Raw genomic sequence first — 23,010 nt, forward strand, 5'->3', positions numbered from 1 at the left:
CACATGTGGCCGGACGAACCTATACAGGTGGGCTAGATAACCTTCAGAAGAGTCCGTAAGCTGAAACACTCTCGTCACGCCCAGGAATTTTTACTGCCTTGGAGCTGCACGTTTACTCCTTCTCCGAGAGAAACGGTTATGGGGGAGAGCCCCCCGTATAGTCAGAGGTGTAGGTGAGAGCATAAAACAGACTCTGGTTTTGGGGTAGATGCTTGGGAATAGGGGGTTTCCTGAGGCTTGATGACGCCTTAGCATATGCCAAGCCTCGTTCCTCATGACCTTTGCCATGGGCGGAGTTCCTCACGCTGGCTCCCGGCAGTTGGTCATGTCTTTTCTTCCAAGGAGCAAGCAACTTTTAATTTCATGGTTGCAGTGACCATCTGCAGTGATTTTGGAGCCCAAGAAGGTAAAGCCTCTCACTGTTTCCATTGTTTCCCCATTTGCCATGAAGTGATGGGACTGGTTGCCATGATCTTCGTTTATTGAATGTTGAGTTTTAAGCCAGGTTTTTTCACTCTCCTCTTTCAGTTTCATCAAGAGGCTCTTCAGTTCCTTTTCACTTTCTGCCATAAGGGTGGTGTCATCTGCATATCTCAGATTACTGATATTTCTCCCAGCAATATTGATTCCAGCTTGTGCTTCATCCAGCCTGGCATTTCACATGATGTACTCTGCATATAAGTTAAATAAGTTAAATAAGCAGGGTAACAATATACAAGCTTGATGTACTCCTTTCCCAATTTTGAACCCGTCTATTGTTTCATGTCTGGTTCTAACTGTTGCTTCTTGACCTGCATACAGGTTTCATAGGAGGCAGGTAAGGTGGTCTGGTATTCCCATGTCTTGAAGAATTTTCCACAGTTTGTTGTGATCCATACAGTCAAAGGCTTTGGCATAGTCAATGAAGCAGAAGTAGATGTTTTTCCTGGAATTCTCTAGCTTTGCTTTCTCTGAGCATTACTTTGCTAGCATGTGAGACGAGTGCACTTGTGTGGTAGTTTGAACATTCTTTGGCATTGCCTTTCTTTGGGATTGGAATGAAAACTGACCTTTTCCAGTCCTGTGGCCACTGCTGTGTTTTCCAAATTTGCTGGCATATACAGTGCAGCACTTTCCCAGCATCATCTTTTAGGATTTGAAATAGCTCAGCTGGAATTATATGACATCACTGACTCGATGGACATGAGTTTGAGTAAGCTCTGGGAGTTGGTGATGGACAGGGAAGCCTGGCGTGCTGCAGTCCATGGGGTTACAAAGAGTCGGGCACAACTGAGTACTTAAGTGAACTGAACTGAGCTTTGTTCATACTGATGCTTCCTAAGGCCCACTTGAGTTTGAACTCCAGGATGTCTGGCTCTAGGTGAGTGATCACACCATCGTGGTTATCTGAGTTATGAAGATCTTTTTTGTATAGTTCTTCTGTGTATTCTTCCCACCTTAGTATCTTCTTTAGGTCCATACAGTTTCTGTACTTTATTGTGCCTGTCTTTGCATGAAACGATCCTTTGGAATTTCTGATTTTCTTGAAGAGATCTCCAGTCTTTCCCATCCTATTGTTTTCCTCTGTTTCTTTGCATTCATCACTGAGGAAGGCTTTCATATCTCTCCTTGTTATTCTTTGGAACTGTGCATTCAGATGGATATATTTTTCCTTTGCCTTTCGCTTCTCTCCTTTTCTCAGCTATTTGTAAGGCCTCCTCAGACAACCATTTTACCTTTTTGCTTTTACTTTTCTTGGGGATGGTTTTGATCACCGCCTCCTATACAGTGTTATGAACCTCTGTCCACAGTTCTTCAGGCACTCTATCAGATCTAATCCCTTGAATCTATATATCACTTCCACTGTATAATCGTAAGGGATTTGATTTAGGTCATACCTGAAAGGTCTAGTGGTTTTCCCCACTTTCTTCAATTTAAGTCTGAATTTGGCAATAGGAGCCAAATTGGCTTCATGATCTGAGCCACAGTCAGCTCCCGGTCTTGTTTTGCTAACTATATAGAACTTCATCTTCAGCTGCAAATAATATAATCAATCTGATTTTAGTATTGACCATCTGATGATGTCCATGTGTAGAGTTGTCTGCTGTATCTTTGGAAGAGGGTGTTTGCTATGACCAATGAATTTCTTGGCAAAACTCTATTAGCCTTTGACCTACTTCATTTTATACTCCAAGGCCAAACTTGCCTGTTACTCCAGTTATCTCTTGACTTCCTACATTTGGATTCCAGTCCTCTGTGATGAAAAAGATCTCTATTTTTGGTGTTAGTTCTAGAAGATCTTGTAGGTCCTCATGGAACCATTCAACTGCAGCTTCAGCATTAGTGGTTGGGGCCTAGACTTGGATTACTGTGTTATTGAATAATTTGCCTTGGAAACGAACAGAGATCATTTTGTCATTTTTGAGACTGCACCCAAGTACTACATTTTAGACCCTTTTGTTGACTGTTAGGGCTACTCCATTTCTTCTAAGGGTTTCTTGCCCACAGTAGTAGATGTAATGCTCATCTGAATTAAATTCACCCATTCCGGTCCATTTTAGTTCACTGATTCCTAAAATGTCGATGTTCACTCTTGCCATCTCCTGTTTGACCATTTCCAGCTTGCCTTAAATCATGGACCTAGCAATCTAGGTTCCTCTGCAGTATTGTTCTTTACAGCATCGGACTTCACTTGCATCACCAGTCACGTCCACAACTGTGCGTTTTTTTCGCTTTGGTTCCGTCTCTTCATTCTTTCTGGAGTTATTTCTCTACTCTTCTCCAGTAGCATATTAAGCACCTACCAACCTGGGGAGTTCATCTTTCAGTGTCCTATCTTTTTGCCTTTTCATACTGTTCATGGGGTTCTCAAGGCAAGAATAATGAAGTGGTTTGCCATTCCCTTCTCCAGGGGACCACGTTTTGTCAGGACTCTCCACCATGACCCATCCATCTTGGGTGTCCCTACATGGCATAGCTCATAGTTTCACTGAGTTAGACAAGGCTGTGATCCGTGTAATCAGTCTGGTTAGTTTTCTCTAGTTGTGGTTTTCATTCTGTCTGCCCGCTGATGGATGAGGATAAGAAGCTTATGTCCTTCCTTGGGAAGGACTGGCTATGGGTAAAACTGGGTCTTACTCTGGTGGGTGGGGCTATGTTCAGTAAATCTTTAATCCAATTTTCTGCTGATGGGTGGGGCTGGGTTCCCTCCCTATAGTTTGGCCTGAGGCCAAACTATGGTAGGGGTAATAGTGGTAATGGGTCCTCCTTCAAAAGAACTTATGCCAACACACTGGGCTCCCAGAACCTTTGTAATCAGTGCCCCTGACCCCACAGCAGGCCACTGTTGACACACACCTCCACTGGAGACTCCCAAACAATCAGAGGCAAGTCTGGCTCAGTCTCTTATGGGGTCACTGCTCCTTTCTCCCGGAGAAGGCAATGGCACCCCACTCCAGTACTCTTGCCTGGAAAATCCCATGGACAGAGGAGCCTGGTAGGCTGCAGTCCATAGCGTCGCTAAGAGTTGGACACGACTGAGCGACTTCGCTTTCACTTTTCACTTTCATGCATTAGACAAGGCATTGGCAACCCACTCCAGTGTTCTTGCCTGGAAAATCTCAGGGACGGGGGAGCCTGGTGGGCTGCCATCTATGGGGTCGCACAGAGTCAGACATGACTGAAGCGACTTAGCAGCAGCAGCAGCAGCTCCTTTTTCCTGGTACACACAAGGTTTTGCGCTCTCCAAGAGTCTATTTTCCTGGGGTTCTCAGCCCTTTTGCTGAATCCTCAAGTTGAAAAATCTGTTGTGGGCCCTAGAACTTTGGCAGCATTGCGAGAACTTCTTTGCTATAATTGTTCTCCAGTTTGTGGGTGGTGTATTGGTGGTTCTATAGTGACGCTAATGGCGACCTCCTCCAAGAGGACTTAGGCCGCATGCTGCGCCTCCCAGGTCTGCTGCAGCCAGAGCTCCTGCCCCTGAGTCAGGTCACTGCTGACCCATGCCTCTGCAGGAGACACTCAGACACTCAAACGCAGGTCTGACTCAGTCCCTTGTGGGGATCACTGCTGCTTTCCCTCCATCCTGGTGTGCACAGGGTTTTCTTTGTGTCCTCCAAGCATCTCTGGCAGTTCTGGGGTTTGAGTCTAAAAGCGATTTTCACCCCTCCTACCATCTTCTAGGGCTTCTCCTTTGCTCTTAGATGCAGGTATCTTTTATTTTGGTGTGGTTCAACATTCTCCTGTCAATGCTTGTTCAGCCGCTAGTTGCGATCTTGGTGTTCTTGCAGAAGATGAGTGCACGTCCTTCTATTCCGCCATTTTGTCCACGGATCCTAAATCTAAAACTTTAGAAAAAATGAAAGGAATAAATCTTTATGACTTTGGGTTAAGCAATAGTTTCTTAAATACAGCACCAAAAGTATAAGCAACAACAAAAAAAAACAATAAACTGGACTTCATCAAAATTAAAAAGTATTTTTGCATCAAAACACACTGGTGAGAAGTGAAAAGACAAAACCACAGAATGTGAGAACACATCATATATACAATAAGGGTCTAATACCCAGAATAAATAAAGAATTGTCATAACTCAACAACGTAAGAACCCAGTTAAAATGTGGGCAAAGTATATATAGACATATTTCCAAAGAAGATATACAAGTGTCCAAAACTAACACATGAAAAGAAACTCAACATCATTAGTCATCAGATGCAAATCAAAACTACAATGAGATACTACGTCACACCTACTAAGATAGCTATTTTTTCAATAAAGAAAGAAAAAAATGTTAGGATATGGAAAAATTGGAACCCTCAAACATTGTTGGTAAGAATATAAAATGGTGCAGCCACTATGGAAAACATTTTTGTAGTTCCTGAAAAAGTTGAACAGATTTACTCTATGACCCTCTCCTAGGTATATATCCTAGAGAATTGGATATATATGTTCACATTAAAACTCATGCATGAATATTCATAGCTGCTTTGTCATAACAGTCAAAAAGTAGAAACAATCCAGATGTCTACCAGCTGATGAATAGATAAACAAATGTGACATATATCCAATCAGTGGAATATTATTCAGTCATAAAACAAAATGAAATACATACAGCAACATGGATGAACCTTGAAAACACCATGCTAAGTGAAATAAACCAGATCCAAAAGGTCATGTGTTATATAATTCTATTTAAATTAACTGTCTAGACTAGACTAGTCTGTAAGACAGATAGTAGATTAACGATTACTAGGACTAGGAGAAGGGGGAATGGGTAGTCACTGCTGAATGAGTGTACTGTTTCTTTTGGGAGTATTGAAAATGTTCTGAAAGTAAATAGTGATAATGGTTGCACAACACTTAATATACTAAAATTCACTCAACTGTACTTTAAAATAATTAAAATAATAAATTTTGTTTTATGCGAATTTTATTTCAATTGAAAGTACTTAATATATGCACATATTAATATATGTATGTTTATTATTTATATATATTGAAAACATAACCTTTAGATGAATGTTACTAGAGTGTATTTTATATACCTATTTTGAACATTTTCCTCTTTAGAAAATGAGTATCTATTTTATCAATACTGAAATTAGAATCATTGTAATTTTCACCTTATAAAATAAGTTTTTGAAATGGTGAAATGTCCACTGTAGGAGTAGATGCCTATTTAATAAGATATATAAGGAAATGCTCACCTATTTTTATACTCTCATCTTGTTTACCTGTCTTAGCCGTATTAGTAAGAGGTCCCTAATATTTTAGGTCTAGTTCTTTAATACTATATACCTTAATATTAGAATATTTCTATTCCAGATTGATTTATTTTAACTAATGAGAGACAGTGTGGTATACATTTTAAAAATATACACTGTCTCTTTTGAAAAAAAATTTTTAATGTTTTTGTTGTTGAGTTATGACCTTTGTCATAACTGTTATTAAAATGTTCCTTAGATTGAAAAAAATACAATTATTTATACTAAATGTTGCCTAATATTGGCAATACAGAATATGTGGCTCTGAATAAAAGTTAGGACAGTGATTTGACTGAATTCTCATAATTGAACATTTATTGAATGCTTGACGTGTGGCAGGTGCCATTCTTTGCATTTACATTTTTTAGCTCATTTATTACTTACAACAAACCAATGAAGTAAATACTACTATATGCATTTTTCCAGTATTGAGTGGAGACGTGTAGAGGTGCTACAGGTGGTCGGGGTAACCACAGATACAGCTCTACTTCAAAGTCAGGATTTGAATCTGAACAATCTGGTTGCTGAATTCAAACTTATAACCTCTATGCTGTGTTGAACTATACACATATATTTGTTTCCATTGGAGAAAATGTTGCTTTGTGTTTTATAAGAAATGAATGCTTTGCTAGGTATGATGTATTCAGAGTTTTAATGATATAACTAGTATCTATTACTAGCATATGTTATAGACTGAATCCACTGTGAGATCTTTTAGGAGGTTACTAAAATATATGATGGTTACTATAATTTTTAGTTGACACAATTTTAAGCATAAGTAAATTTAATCCTGAAAAGTATGAATTGTAGCTTACACTAATTTATGAAGACATGCAAGATTATGTTTACTAATACAAATGCTCCACTTTATGATTATAGCTGATAAAAACAAAATTACTGCTTGTGCTTTCCTTCTCCAAAAAGTGTGTGTACTCTTCACCAGAGAACGTTTTCTATATGTTTTCTTGTAGCCTCTCAGTAGGTCATTTTGTAGGTCAGCTTCTAAGTAAGGAAAATTGGAATTCTTTGTCTCTTCATTTAATCAAAGATTTTAAATTCTATTTTCCTTGTTAAAGTTAGAGTCATAGGCTTGCAGGTGCAAAACTAATGTTTGATATGGGCAAAATAAATGTCTTTATTCTTAGTTGTTACTTCACCCATTATTTTGGGTGAATGAGTTTTTTAAATTCTAGAATTACAAACCAGTAAACAGATTATGCACATGCTTTATTTTTACCTTGTGGCAAACATAACAATAATTACATATAACACAAAAGTGCTAATTCTAGACTTTAAGAGTATAAAATTTTTTTGATGATCATAAGTGTCTAGCAACAGCATTTGATTTTTGCCAATGTAAAAATTTGAATTTTTTTTCAAATTCTAGTTCATTAGTAAAAAGTTAAATTTCACATATAATACTGTGTAATTCCTTCTCTACTGTAGAAATATTGATATTGTCATGATATTATGCTTGAGTCAATTTTAAAGTGTCAATTTTTAATACATTGGAAAGTTCTAATATTATGATTTAAGAAAATTGTCATTTTTTTTTACCACAGATGCTTAATAATGTGTCATTCTGTTTTCTTAGAAACTTCCTGCACCATTAATTGATCATAGCTATAAAAAAGAATGCGATGAAGATATATGCGGTCATAAAATGGAATCTGACATTAAGATGAAAATAGCTTGGCGTTACCAGTTATTCCCCAAGATGGAGGCAAGTCAATAAACTCTTTCCAAAATTGGCAAATATATTTGTTTTCATTTTATAGAATCTCTTGTGATATACTTGTTACTCTTTAAATGCAATACAATTGTTTATTTAAATAAGTACTTATTTGTAGGGTATCTTTTCTAGATGACTTTTTTTCCAAATTTTATTGTGAAATAATTGACATATGTCACTTTATAACGTTAATGTTTACAGCATCATGGTTTGACTTACATAAGTTGTGAAATGATTGCTACAATAGGTTCAGTTAACATCCATCATCCCATATGGATAAAATGAAAAGAAAAGAAAAAGGAAAAAATATTTCTCCTTGTAATGAGAATGCTAGGATTTACTTTCTTAGCTTTCCTATGTATTATTCAACAGTTTTAGCTACAGTCATCATTATGTACATTATATCCATAGTAGTTATTGTTCAGTTTCCCAGTCATGTCTGACTCCTTGTGACTACATGGACTGCAGCACACCAGGCCTCCCTGTCCCTCACCATCTCCTGGAGTTTGCCCAAGTTCATGTTCATTGCATCAGTGATGCTGTCCAGCCATTTCATCCTCTGACGATATCTTCTCCTTCTGCCCTCAATCTTTCCCAGCCTCAGGGAAGAGTCGTCTGTTCGCATCAGATGATCAAAATACTGGAGCTTCAGCTCCAGCATCAGTCCTTCCAGTGAATATTCAGACTTGATCTCCCTTAAAATTGACGGGTTTGATCTCCTTGCTGTCTAAGGGACTTTGAGGAGTCTTTTCCAGCACCGGAGTTTGAAGGCATCAACTCTTTGGTGTTCTGCCTTCTTTATAGTCCAGCTCTCACAACCCCATGTGACCACTGGGAAGACCTTAGCCTTAACTAATACGGACCTTTGTCAGCAGAGAAATGTCTGCTTTTCCATACATTGTCTAGGTTTGTCATTGCTTTCATGCCAAGAAAGTAATCATCTTCTGATTTCATGGCTGCAGTCACCATCTGCAGTGATTTTGGAGACTGAGAAGAGGATACCTGTCACTATTTACACATTTCCCCTTCTGTTTGTCTTGCAGTAATGGAGCTGGATGCCACGATCTGAGTTCTTAGTTTTTTTTAATATTTAGTCTTAAGCCAGCTCTTTCACTCTCCTCCTTCACCCTCGAAAGAGGCTCTTTAGTTTCTTTTCGCTTTCTGCCATTAGGGTGGTGTCATCCGCATATCTGAGATTGTTGATGTTTCTCCTGCCTCTCTTGATTCTGACTTTTAACTCACCAGTCCTGGCATTTCTCATGATATGCTCAGCGTATAGGTTAAACAAACAGGGTGACAACAGACAGCCCTGTCGTACTCATTTCTCAATCTTGAACCAATCAGTTTTTCCATAAATGTTCCTAACTGTTGCTTCTTGACCCGCATACATGTTTCTCAGGAAACAGGTCAGATGGTCTGGTATTCCCATCTCTCTAAGAACTTTCCACAGTTCATCATGATCCACGCAGTCAAAGGCTTCAGCACAGTGGATAAAACAGAGATAGATGTTTTTCTGAAATTCCCTTGCTTTCTGTATAATCCAGAGAATGTTGGCAATTTGATCTCTAGTTCCTTTTTCTTTTCTGTAACCAACTTGGACATCTGGAAGTGCTTGGTTCACATAATGCTAGCATCAAGATTTTAAGCATGACCTTACTAGAATGGGAGATGATTGCAGTTGTCCAGTGGTTATCACATTCTTTGATACTACCATTCTTGGGAGTTGGGATGAGGATTGACCTTTTCAGTCCTGTGGCCACTGCTGGGTCTTCCAGATTTGCTGATATAATGAATGCAAAACTTTGACGGCATCCTCCTTTAGGGATTTGAATAGTTCTGCTGGAATTTCATTGCCTCCACTAGATTCATTAGCAATAGTGCTTCTTGAGGCCCACTTGACTTTGAGCTCCAAAATGTCTGGCTCTGGGTGACTAAGATCTTTTTTATACAGTTCTTCTGTGTATTCTTTCCATCTCTTCTTGATATCTTCAGCATCTACTAGGTCTTTGCAATTTTTATCCTTTATTGTGCCCGTCTTTGGGCAGAATGCTTCATTGATGTTTCCAGTTTTCCTGAAGAGATCTCTAGTCTTTCCCCTTTAGTTGTTTTCTTCTGTTATTAAGCACTGTTCATTGAAGAAGGCTTTCTTTTCTCTCCAATTTATTCTTTGAAACTCTTGTGTTTCATTGGATGTACCTTTCCCTCTCTCCCTTGCTTTTTATGTCTCTTTGTTCTTCTGCTGTTTGTAAAGCCTTGTATAACTCAATAAAGCTATGAGCCATGCAGTGCAGGGCCACCCCAGATGGACAGGTTATAGCAGAGAGTTCTGACAAAACGTGACCTACTAGAGGAGGGAATCGTAAACTACCCTAGTATACTTGTCGTGAGAACCTCATGAACTGTATAAAAGGGCAAAAATATATAACACCAAAAGATGAGTCCCCTAGGTCTTAAGGTGTCCAATATGCTACTGGGGAAGAACAGAGAATTACCAATAGCCCCAGAATGAATGAAGTGGCTGAGCCAAAGCAGATACGATGCTCAGTTGTGGATGTGTCTGGCGACAAAAGTAAAATCTGATGCTGCAAGGAACAGTATTGTATGGGAACCTGGAATGTTGGGTCCATGAATCAAGGAAAATTGAACGTGGTCAAGCAGGAGATGGTAAGAATAAACATCGACATCCTAGCAATCAGCAAAATAAAAGGGACAGGAATTGGCAAATTTAATTCAGATGACCATTATATATACAACTGTGGGCAAGAATCCCATAGAAGACAGAGTAGCCCTCATAATCAACAAGAGTCTGAAATACAGTACTTGGGTACAACCTCAAAAATGACAGAATGATCTTACTTCCAAGGTAAGCCATTCAACATCACAGTAATCCAAGTCTATGCCCCTACCACCAGTGCTGAAGAAGCTGAGTTGACCAGTTCTATGAAGACCTAGAGGACCTGCTAGAACTAACACCTAAAAAAACTATTCTATTCATCTTTGGGGATAGGAATGCAAAAGTAGGAAGTCAAGATATTCCTGGAGTTCTGGAGTAACAGGCAAGTTCAGCCTTGGAGAACAAAATGAAGCAGGGCAAAGGCCAACTGAATTCTGCCAAGAGAATGCACTAGTCATAGCAAATACCCTTTTTCAACAAGACAAGAGACAACTTTACACATGGACATCACCAAATGATCAATACCGAAATCAAATTGATTACATTTTTTGTGGCCAAAGATGGAAAAGCTGTATACAGTCAGCAAAAACAAGACCTGGAACTGACTGTGGCTCAGATTATCAGCAAAATTCAGCTTAACTAAAGAAAACCAGGAAAAGAGACTAGGCCTGCCAGTATGACTTAAATCAAATCCCATATGAATTCACAGTAGAGGTAAAAAATAGATTCAAGGTACTAGATCTAGTTAACAGTGTGCCTGAAGAACTATTAACAGAGGTCCGTAACACTATACAGGAGGAGATGATCAAAATCATCCCAAAGAAAAAGAGGACTGAAATGGTATGGACCTAACAGAAGCAGAAGATATTAAGAAAAGGTGGCAAGAATACACAGAAGAACTATACAAAAAAGATCTTCATGACCAAGATAACCACGATGCTGTGATCACTCACCTAGAACCAAACATCCTGGAATGCGAAGTCAAGTGGGCCTTAGGAAACATCTCTAGGAACAAAGCTAGTGGAAGTGATGGAATTCCAGTTGAGCTATTTCAAATCCTAAAAGATGATGTTGTGAAAGTGCTACACTCAACATGCCAGCAAATTTGGAAACCTCAGCAGTCACCACAGGACAGTTTTCATTCCAATCCCGAAGAAGGGCAATGCCAAAACATGTTCAGACTACCACGCAATTGCACTCATCTCACACTCTAGCCAAGTAATGCTCAAAATTCTCCAAGCCAGGCTTCAACAGTACATGAACCATGAACTTCCAGATGTTCAAGCTGGTTAGAAACAGCAAAGAAACCGGAGATCAAATTGCCAACATCCATTGGATCATTGAAAAATCAAGAGAATTCCAGAAAAATATCTACTTATGCTTTATTGACTACACCAAAGCCTTTGACTATGTGGATCACAATAAACTGTGGAAAATTCTGAAAGAGATGGGAATACCAGATCACCTGACCTGCCTAAGAAATCTGTATGCAGGTCAAGAAGCAACAGTTAGAACTGGTCATGAAACAACAGACTGGTTCCAAATTGGGAAAGGTGTACATCAAGGCTGCTTTCACACTGCTTCTTTAACTTCTATGCGGAGTACATCATGAGAAACGCTGGACTGGATGAAGCACAAGCTGGAATCAAGATTGCCAGGAGAAATATCAGTAACCTCAGATATGCAGATGACACCACACTTATGGCAGAAAGCGAAGAAAAACTAAGGAGCCTCTTGATGAAAGTGAAAGAGGAGAGTGAAAAAGTTGGCTTAAAACTCAGCATTCAGAAAACTAAGATCATGGCATCTGGTCCCATCACTTCATGGCAGATAGATGGGGAAACAATGGAAACAGTGACAGAGTTTGTTTTCCTGGGCTCCAAAATCACTGCAGATGGTGACTGCAGTCATGAAATTAAAAGGCACTCGCTCTTTGGAAGAAAAGTTATAACCAACTTTGACAGCATATTAAAAAGCAGAGATACTACTTTGCCAACAAAGGTCCATCTGGTCAAAGCTATATTTTTTCCAGTAGTCATGTATGGATGTGAGAGTTGGACTATATATAAAACTGAGCACTAAAAAATTGATGCTTTTGAGCTGTGATGTTGGAGAAGACTCTTGAGAGTCCCTTGGACTGCAAGGAGATCCAACCAGTCCATCCTAAGGGAAATCAGTCCTGAATATTCATTATAAAGACTGATGCTGAAGCTGAAGCTCCAATAATTTGGCCACCAGATGCGTAGAACTGACTAAATTGAAAAGACCCTGATTCTGGGAAAGATTAAAGGTCGGAGGAGAAGGGGACGAAAGAGGATGAGATGGTTGGATGGCATCACCGACTCAATGGACATGAGTTTGAGTAAGCTCCGGGAGTTGGTGATAGACAGGGAAGGCTGGTGTGCTGCAGTCCATGGGATTGCAAATTGTCAGACAGGACTGAGCGACTGAACTGAACTGAACTGAAGGCAAAATGGTTATCTGAGGAGGCTTTACAAATATCCATAGTACTTATTTCTTTTATTTACTTTTCAGCCACCTTCCTCCAATTCCCCCTCCCACTACCCTCTACCTTTGGTACCCAACATCTAATCTTTTTTTCTTTAAGTTAGTTGCTATTTTATTTGCTTTTAGATTCCACATGTAAGTGAGATTTTACACCATTTGCCTTTTTCTTTCTGGCCTATTTCACTTAGCCTAATGCCACTAAGTTCTATCCTAGTTGTTGCAAATGACAGGATTTTCTCATTTTTTAAAGACTAAACAACATTCCAGTATATATATCACAACTTCTTTATTCATTTATCCATCAATTGACACTCAGGTTGTTTCCATTTCTTAACTTGTAAATACAACTGCTATGAACTTGGGGATGCAGATACCTTTTTGAGTTAGTGTTTTCATTTCCTTTAAATATATTCCCAGAAGTATAATTACTGGATCCTATGGTAGTTCCACTGCACCAATTTACAATCCCACCAACATAGGACATCCACGCCAGCATTTGTTATCTCTTTACCTTTCCCATGATGGCTATTCTAATAGGCATGAAGTAATTAACAACTTAGCATTGTGGTTTTAGCTTGTATTTCTGTAATGACTAACTAGTATTGTTGAGCATATTCTCATGTACCTGTTGGCCTTTTTAATATCATCTTTGGAAAAATGTCTATTCAGATCCTTTCTCCATTTTTTAAATTGTTTTTTCCCTTTACTATTGAGTTATATGAGTTTTTAAATGTATTTTGGATATTAACCCCTTATCAGATAGATGGCTTACAAAAACTTTTTCCCAGTCCATAGGTTATTTTTTCACTTTGTTGATTGTTTCTTTGGCTGTAAAGAAACTTTTTAGTTTGATATAGTCAACTTGTTTTTTTAGTTTGTTGCATATGGTATCAAATGCATCCGTGTACATTACCAAGATCCATGTCAAGGAGTTTTATTCTTATGTTTTCTTTTAGGAGTTTCATGATTGTGGGTCTTACATTTAAGTCTTCAATGTGTTTCAAGTTAATTTTTGTGAGTGGAGTAATATAGGGGTTCATTTTCATTCTTTTACATTTCAATTTCCAGTTATCCCAATACCATTTATTGAAGAGAAGGTCTTTTCTTTTTTGAGTCTTCTTGGCTACCTTGTCGAACATCAGTTGACCATGTATGCTTGGGCTTATTTCTGGGCTTTCAAGTGTGTTCCAGTGTTCTATTTGTTTTTACGTCAATATCATACTGTTTTGATTAATATAGCTTTATCATACAGCTTAAAATCAAGAAGTGTGTTGCATCCTGCTTTGTTCTTCTTTCTCAAAATTTCTTAGGCTTTTGATGGTCTTTTGTGGTTTCATATAAATTTTAGTAGTGTTTTTTCTACTTCTATAAAACTTGCCATTAGAATCTTGATAAGCATTGTACTGAATCTATGAATCAAGGGTCCTCAACCTCCAGGCTACAGCCTGCTGGTACTGCCTGTCAGATCAGGGGTGACATTAGATTAAAAATAAAATGCACAATAAATGTCATATGCTTGAATAATCCAAAATTATCCCTCCCTGACCTGCCCCAGTCCATGGAAAAATTGTCTTCCACAAAACTGGTCATTGGTGCCAAAAACATTGGAGACCACTGCTATAAATGACTTTTGGAAATGGCAACCCACTCCAGTGTTCTTGCCTGGAGAATCCCAGGGACGAGGGAGCCTGGTGGGCTGCCATCTATGGGGTCTCACAGAGTCGGACATGACTGAAGCAGCTTAGCAGCAGTATTAACATTTTAACAATATTAATTCTACAATCCATGAACATGGAATACCTTTCCATTTATTTGTATCTTCTTCGGTTTCTTTTAGTAATGTCATAGTTTTCATAATAGAGATTTTTCACCTCCTTGGTTAAATTTACTTTTAAGTATTTTATTGTTTTTGATGTTATTGTAAATGGGATGATATCTCCTAAAAATTACTGAGCCCATGCAAGCCACAGCTACTGAAGCCCATGCTCTACAAGAGAAGCTATAGCCTTGAGAAGCCATTGCGCCGTAACTAGAGAAAGCCCTCACACCGAACAAAGACCCAGCACAACCAAATAAATAAATGATATAGAAAGAAATGGGCTCACACATTTAGAAAACAAAACTAAATAAACGCATGGCACACTGTCAATCACATTACCTTCCTGCCAACCTCAGACACAGCTTTAGAATTCTCTGTGGAGTGTCTGGGTGGTTCCTACCAGTTAATGAGAATTTGAATTATGAGGTGAAATCCATTATGAGCCCACATATGAAAATATAAACTTCTCAAGATTGTATTCAAGATTTATACCAAGCCTACCTTTTTGGTCTGTGTCCTGTGTGTGCATAAAACACTGTATTCACCCATGCTATGAGAACGGCTCTATGGAAATTGCTTGTTTCTGCTGGCAGTGCTTTTCACTTTCTCACCAACTCATCCTTCTCCAAGTGTAAATAATATGTAATTATCTAGTTTCCTAGATTTGTTTCCATAATACCACATGTATTTTAAAGTACTTTTATACATTGTTTTTAATTAGTTGGTAGTATAATTCTTTTCTCCACCAGAAAGAATTCTGTATAGGGCAGGGAGCTTGTTTTATTTTCTCTTGTATCTCTAGCACCTGTATTAAAGCCATTTATTCATTCGGTCAGAAAATACTGATTAAGCATCATCTGTATACAAGTATAAAATGTGTTGTAATGGGCATATATTAAGCAGTGGTTAATTGTTCTAATTCAGATGGGAATGGTGTTTGAATAGTATCATTTTTAAGTGTGGTTTAAGTCACTGTGAACAAACTACAAATTGGAGAGGGAATACTTGCAGCTCATAAAATAGAATAAGAAATAGTCTACCATCTCAACTTTTAAGAACAGAAAAAATTATAAAAAAAAGAAATTTAGGTGGCTCCTAAACATAAGAACAAATGCCAAATTTCAGTGATAATGAAAGAAATGCGAATTGCTAAATTAAAATTAATTTAATGCAAATTAAAACCTGCCATTTTTCTCTTACTAGACTGTCAGTAATCTAAAATGTTTGGTGTAAGACGTTAAATTAGCAAAGACAGGCAGAAACTAGTGCTCTCATGCTTTGCTGGTGGAAATGTAAGTAGCTTCCGTGGAGGGTAATTTGTCAGAATCCTTCAAAATTACAAAAACTTGTACGCTTTGATTTTTTAATTGGAAATTTACATCATTAATATATTTACTCAGATGTAAAATGCAATATGCATGACCTGTATATGAGGCATGTTTTTTTATAGCAAAAAATTAGAAATAGTCTAAATGTCCATCAGTAAGCAACTAGTTGGAGAAGGCAATGGCACCCCACTCCACTACTCTTGCCTGGAAAATCTCATGGATGGAGGAGCTGTGGTCCATCGGGTCTCTAAGAGTCGAACACAACTGAGCGACTTCACTTTCACTTTTCACTTTCATGCATTGGAGAAGGAAATGGCAACCCACTCCAGTGTTCTTGCCTGGAGAATCCCAGGGGTGGTGGAGCCTGGTGGGCTGCCGTCTATGGGGTCGCACAGAGTTGAACACAACTGAGGTGACTTAGCAGCAGCAAGCAACTAGTTAAATAAACTGTGGTAAATGTGTACAGTAGAAAACCATACATTTGTATTAAAAAGTAAAAAGAAGCTCAGCAGTCAGAAATTGTTGCAGAGATAGCTTAGACTGTGAATGAGAACTGGATATAAGAGGCCAGAATAAATGCAGTTGTTCTGCTTGGAAAATGAGAATTAATTTATAAGGATTAAAACAAGCAATGTAGGACTTAAACTTGAGAACCCTAATGGCAAAAACTTCATGCCTGTTATCTGGCAGATTCATTTAAGTAACTGGGCTTAAGGATGACTTTTGTAAAAAGTAACCGTATTTCTAATTTTTCTGCTGGTGTGTTCTGAAAGACATTAAGAATATAAACTCTAAATTGAATTTAGTTTTTGTGTAAAGATAGTATACCAATTCAGTTTTACTTTATATAAAATACTTGTATCTTCCATTTCCTTTTTTTTTTTTTAACTCTTATCTGATCTTGGTTTTGGTCTTTTCATGGTCACTGACATTATTGAAGTGAAGTTGTCAGTGAAGATACGAGTAATTGAAACAGATTTTTCTTACTGCTTGTTATGAAATCTGTTTCAATTGGGGAGAAAATTCTTTATTTCTTTACAATTTTGGTTGTTTCTCTTTGTGTTGTAATTGCAGACACTCTTCCTACCCCCTTTTATGTATGAGTAGTACTGCTTATTCTGCTTTTTCCTTTTAGAATATGGTGTGCTTGCAGTTGTTACTATGGGAGTAGACTTCTGCGATGTTACACATTTACACGTAAACCTCAGTTTTCAAGGCTTAGAGCTTGAGTGTTTTAGAAGTTATAATTTTACAATGGTTTTCTCCAGGTGATTTACTTTCCCATTTTCTTCAAGACTCCACTAAAATATCACTTTATTGGGAATGTCTTCCTTTGTCACTCTATATAAAATAAAACTACTCTCTCATACCCTTTCACCACCATATTTTTCTTCCGAGAACTTACCATCACTTAGGATATAACGTATCATCCATCTCCTCTGACTAGAGTGTGAGTCAGTGGGAGAAAAAGACTTTGACTATTTTGTTTTCCTGGTCTATAGTAGGTGCTCAGCAGTTGTTTGTTGAATACAGGAGTGAATGAATTATTTGGTGTGTGAATTAAATGTTAAAGTGAGTTAAGTTGCATTAATGAATACACACCAAGTTGCAGCTAATTTTGAGTTTACACTCAGTGGACAAGCCTTCGTTTACTAGTATTTATAAGTAAGTTCTATCAGGTTTAGAAAATAGAGTCATCTTCTGACGTCTTTGCTTTTCTTTGAAATGTCACTAGCCTGTATATTTATTTGCCTGTCACAGAAATTTTGTACATGATGATTTACTAAGACTGATAAACTTTGATGATCACCTGTCATTATCTACTTTATAAATCCAGACCTTATCTTGCCATTATCAGTTTAAAAACAACAGTAAAACCCTGATTTTCTGTATTTTACTTGAGATAAAATATAGTTAAAACTATTATGAGTAAAATTTAATCAAGTAGTCCAAAGCATGATGTAACAGAAAGACATTCTGTTGATTTTCAGAGATGCCTTTTAATATAAATTATCTCTCAGTCCTAAGAATATAGTCCTATTCCCATTTAGGGAGTGCAAAAAAGGATAAGTACACTTAAATAAATAACACTAGCTCAATAAAGCATAAAGTAGTGCTTCTTCCCATTGGAGGGGTGTATACTTTGTAGATGCCAACTTTCCTTCATCCTGTGATTTTGATTTTCTCTCCTGGGTGGACATGTGTCCTTCTTTCCTATCAAATCATTAAACCAAACCTTGTTCCCTGTTCACTGCAAGGATTGATAAAAGTGAAAAAGTGTTAGTTGCTCAGTTGTGTCCACCTTTGCAAATCCATAGACTAGCCTGCCAGGCTCCTCTTTCCCTGGAGTTCTTTAGGCAAGAATAAATACTGGAGTGGGTTGTCATTCCCTTCTCCAGGGAATCTTCCTGACCCAGGAATGTCTCCTGCATTATAGGCAGATTCTGTACTGCCTGAGCCACCTAGGAGGCCCATGCCCTTCCAAGGATGATGGCCTGCAGCCTATTCTGAGACTTAATTTTTTTAATACTGTAGAGCTCTACTACCAAGGCTTAGAACGGCAATTTGTAACAGCATATTAGATCTCTATTATATTAAATACTCATTACACTTCGGCTTCTCATCTTAGTAGTTCAGCTACAACAGTCCAGTGATAGATATATACATGTTTCAGATGACAACAAATACCGTTTTTCCAGGAGAGCAGTGTAATGGCAAAAGATAGTGATGGATCTTATGATTCTCTAGTGAATCATAACACAATAATAATAATTAATAATATTTATGTAGTACTTGATAATTTACAAGATATTCATTTCCAGTATTTCATTAGATTCTTACAATAGTCTGGTAAAATTGTTATTATTTGCTCTGATTTCTAATGATTGAACTGATGCTCAAAATGGTTTATAACCTTTCGGATTCTTGCTTTGTGTTATGCCGTACTGGGAAACAAAAAATGATAACGCTAAGAAAATGTCTTGTTTGGCCTGTTTTTTTTCTGGTGCAGCTGTTGTCTGAATTTTTGCTTTCTTTCTGACATATTCATGGTGAGGGAGGGTATTGTTTTGCCGCTGCTCTTGGAAACCTTTAGCATGGTAAATTTTTATTGAAGCATTCTGTTTTACTCTCTTGCACAGCTGACAAGTTAAAGGGTAGTTTATGAATGTGAATTAAGTGTTCATTATGTAAAACTATACCAAACTGAGTAAATAGTTATTGATTGGAATAGTTATTGATGATAGTTTTTTTAGTGCACTTTGTTTCAGGAAGTTGACAGTTTTTCATGGTTTACCATTATTATTATTATATTTAAAGCATTCAGTGACCTTTTTAAAAGGAAATATTATAAGTCTTTATTTTACAATTCTAGACCTCAGAAGATTTCACAACATTTCAATCATCTGATGATATGTTAACACTCTGTGTCTTGGGTAGAAAAAAAACTTACAAAATTGTTTTTCCTGTAAGAGTGTATTTATTTTTCATTTTTATTGCAGCATTAAAGTTTTTCATCAGTGAATAAATGTTTAATGTCTACCCTATAAATATTTCAGTTGCCATTATCTAATCTTAATTTCTAAAAAAAGTAATAATTTAATTGTAATTTTAAATTTTTCCAAATAAATTTTTACATTTTGATGAATTGTGTTCTGTGTGTAGACTGTCACAGGATGAAATCAATTTTCTGCCTTGATTCATCTCAAATCTCAGATTTCGATGACATTAATATTATAATTAGAAACATTGGTAGAGACGGCAACTTAAAAAGCATGCTTTGCTTCTTGGCAATTTAGCATATTTCTCAAAGTGCATAGGACTTCAAGAACCTTCAGTCCACTAATAAATTTATTAACTTAAAAGAAGCAAAAATCTCTCTTTCTTTCTCTCTCCCCATGTCCAGTCTGCTAAAATAGATTATTCATGCTTATTTGATTCAGGTAGGCTTTTGCAAGCTTCCCCACTAGGCCTGGGAATGTGGTACACTGAGGCCTTTTCAGAGGCTTCTGACAGAGACCAGGCTTTTATTGCATGGTGTTTTATTATTACCAAATCCTAGTCTCCACCCAGTTTGTAGGCACTCCGCTTATTCTTTTGAATCAGGAAAGGTTATCACCTACCTTAATCCATGCAGCAGTGTGGATTAAGGACACCAGTGTGCCCCAGGATTCTCAAAGAGGATCCTGGAAACTTCTTGTTTCTTCTTTTTTGCTGTCTTTACTAAATTCTATTGGGCCTTAGAGGGATTTGCATCTGAAATGGGCAACCTGGTGTTTTTCTCAATGAAGACATCAGATCAAAGTTCAGTTAGTCAAGGCCTTTCTAAAACATTAAGGGGGCTTGGACTCACACAATAAAAAGATGAGCTCTAGCAGAGATTGCAGTAAAAACATTTTGAACCATAATCCGGATAAAGAATAGATTATAGGCCAAAGAACAGACCTTGTTTAAATTGCTTTAGACTAATAACTTTACATTTAAAAACCTTACACCCTGTTTTTAAGAAACAAATTTTAATGTGACATAATGTACTTGTTAGCAATTTCGTGGCAGATGGATAAATCATGTTTTTGAAACCATACATCTGTATATATTGTATTGAAAAGATTAGATTAAGCCAATTGATAGGTCTCTTTTATTAATGAAAACAAATAGTACCTTATGGAGGAATGAAGAGCTATTCTATATACCAAATGAATGACAGACCCCCAGACTCTGAATCTGAGAATAGTGTTTCTACTAGACTTTAATTTTTTAAATTCTGTATTACTGTATAATTTGAGGTTTGTAGGGATTTAATTTAATATGAATTTCTGAAGTCTTAAAATGCAAACACCTAGTAGCAAGCGAATGTCTGTTTCTTCTCTGAATTACGAAATTGTCACTTACTTAGTAAAACAAGTTAAGAACCTACTCTGTACAGTTCCTCAGTTTCCATAAATATTACCTAGTTTTGTTTAGTGTTCTGAAATTTTTGTGTTTTGTAGCATTCAAGGCAGTGAAAATTAAGTAAATAAAGATCAGAGATTTTATTAGAAACTATTGCCATGCAGAGTCTGTTAGTAGTTCAACTCTAAATAAAGGTATATTTGGATAGAGATATATTTTGAATGTGCTGACTGAAAGAAATCAGCCCAGAGTCCATTCAAACCAGTATAATATTAATGTTATATTACTAGGGTTCAGCTGTCCTGTGTAATTAAATTCAGCATCAGTAGTTATTAAAGTTTCCTCTAAGAAAGAGGTTTGGAGAAATCATTAGTGGAGGGCACAGAGGAGGAATTATCAATGAACTAACAATGAATATGCCAGATTTCTGATTGTATACATTTTCCCACTTTATCATGTGCCTTCTTCCTGTCTGGAATACCTCAATATATTTTATACAATAAGCTTAACTTTGTTTGTAAGAAGTTTTGAATACTGTGTATACACATGGTATTACGAGAATTTAGTTTTAATATGATGCTCAGTTTAATGTATATAAATAGCGAGTTTCTTTTGGACCCCTCTTCTATGAATTAACTTGGCTTAAGTTTTCTAAACTGTAAATTCATTTTATTGCTAAAACTTGAAGTCTTAAACGTGAATTGAGTTATCTATATAAAATTTTTAAACCAAGAGAGAGATTTGAAGAGATCATAAAAAAAAGGCAAAGTGAAAGTCGCTCAGTCGTTGCCGACTCTTTGCGACTCCATGGAGTATAGAGTCCATGGAGTTCTCCAGGCCAGAATACTGGAGTGGGTAGTCTTTCCCTTCTCCAGGGGATCTTCCCAACCCAGGGATTGAACTCAGGTCTCCCGCATTGCGGGCAGATTCTTTACCAGCTGAGCCACCAGAGAAGCCCAAGAACACCGGAGTGGGTAGCCTATCCCTTCTCCAAGGGATCTTCCCAACCCAGGAATCAAACCACGGTCTCCTGCATTGCAGGCAGATTCTTTACCAACTGAGCTATCAGGGAAGTTCCCCTCTGCAAAAAAGCAAAGAGATGGTTAATTTCATATAAAACTTAGGGAACCACCGGGAGTGAAGATACATGAGAGATGTAAAGGTTGATCTCTAACTATAAATAGCTTACAGTAACAAAGATTGTTGCCTGCTTCTCTGAAATTTAATGTCTACATATATCAATTCTTCCATATTTTCATTAAAATGCATAAATATATCAGTATTTTGCTGAATGTAGGATAAACAAATTACAGTTTAAAGAAAAGAAATTTTTAACAACCAGTGTGGGTTTTCTTATCAGGGTGGACCAGTATTATCTTCAGGATTTGGTCACGATTATGATATATCAAAAAGGATACCACAAGAACTCATTGAGACCTCAAAGTGGCATGGATTTTTTCTCCCAGAAAAAATATCATCAACTTTTAATGTAGAATCCTGGTAAGTTAATGATTTCAATTCTGATTTCAAAGGTTAGTAAAATACATGTTTACCACAGTCTTTGAAAGAATGCCTATTTAAAGGAACAAATCCTAATAAATGTTAGTTTTCTAGGTAATATGTAACCTTAATATTTTATGTTATTTCATTATATGTGATTTTTCTAATCCTATAACTGTTGGACCTATCATTACTCTTTAATTTGAAACTTGACAAATCTGGATACCAAATTTGTAATAATTACTGTTTATTTTCAATAAAATGTAAAATAATTCAGTAATAGGATCTTTCAGCCCTAAACACACAAGACACATAAATTTTGCTTATTGATAATAATAGCAGTGAAAATGGTATAAAATCATGCTGTTGCTCCATGTTTTTGATACATAATAAACCAACACAACATATTCATACTGCTACTAACTTTATTAAGGCAAAACGCTGAAAATTAAAGACTTGACATTGAATAATTTCTAAAGTGTTAGGACTATAAGGAGATCAAACCAGTCAGTCCTAAAGGAAATCAATCCTGAATAGTCATTGGAGGGACTGATGCTGAAGCTGAAGCTCCAATACTTTGGCCACCTGATGCGAAGAGTTGACTCATTAGAAAAGACCCTGATGCTGGGAAAGACTGAAGGCAAGAGGAGAAGGGAAGGAGAGGATGACATGGTTGCATGGCATTACCAATTCAAGGGACATGAGTTTGAGCAAGCTCCAGGAGATGGTGAAGGACAGGGAAGCCTGCGTGCTGCAGTCCATGGGGTTGCAGAGTCAGACACGACTGAGCGACAGAACAACAATAAAGAAATACTTA

At 37.2% G+C, this 23,010-nt stretch overlaps 1 protein-coding gene across 1 annotated transcript in view; it reads left to right on the forward strand.

Moving 5' to 3' along the window:
• ELP4 (elongator acetyltransferase complex subunit 4) overlaps positions 1-23,010 on the forward strand; it is a 237,823-nt gene that overhangs the window by 51,565 nt on the left and 163,248 nt on the right. The window contains exons 4-5 of the mRNA XM_069554651.1: positions 7,337-7,465; positions 22,054-22,193. Coding sequence (XP_069410752.1) covers positions 7,337-7,465; positions 22,054-22,193 — 269 coding nt within the window. The remainder of the gene's footprint in view (positions 1-7,336; positions 7,466-22,053; positions 22,194-23,010) is intronic.

Source organism: Ovis canadensis, chromosome 15 (genome assembly GCF_042477335.2).
Source record: "Ovis canadensis isolate MfBH-ARS-UI-01 breed Bighorn chromosome 15, ARS-UI_OviCan_v2, whole genome shotgun sequence".
In the NCBI taxonomy this organism is placed as follows: Eukaryota; Metazoa; Chordata; class Mammalia; order Artiodactyla; family Bovidae; genus Ovis; species Ovis canadensis.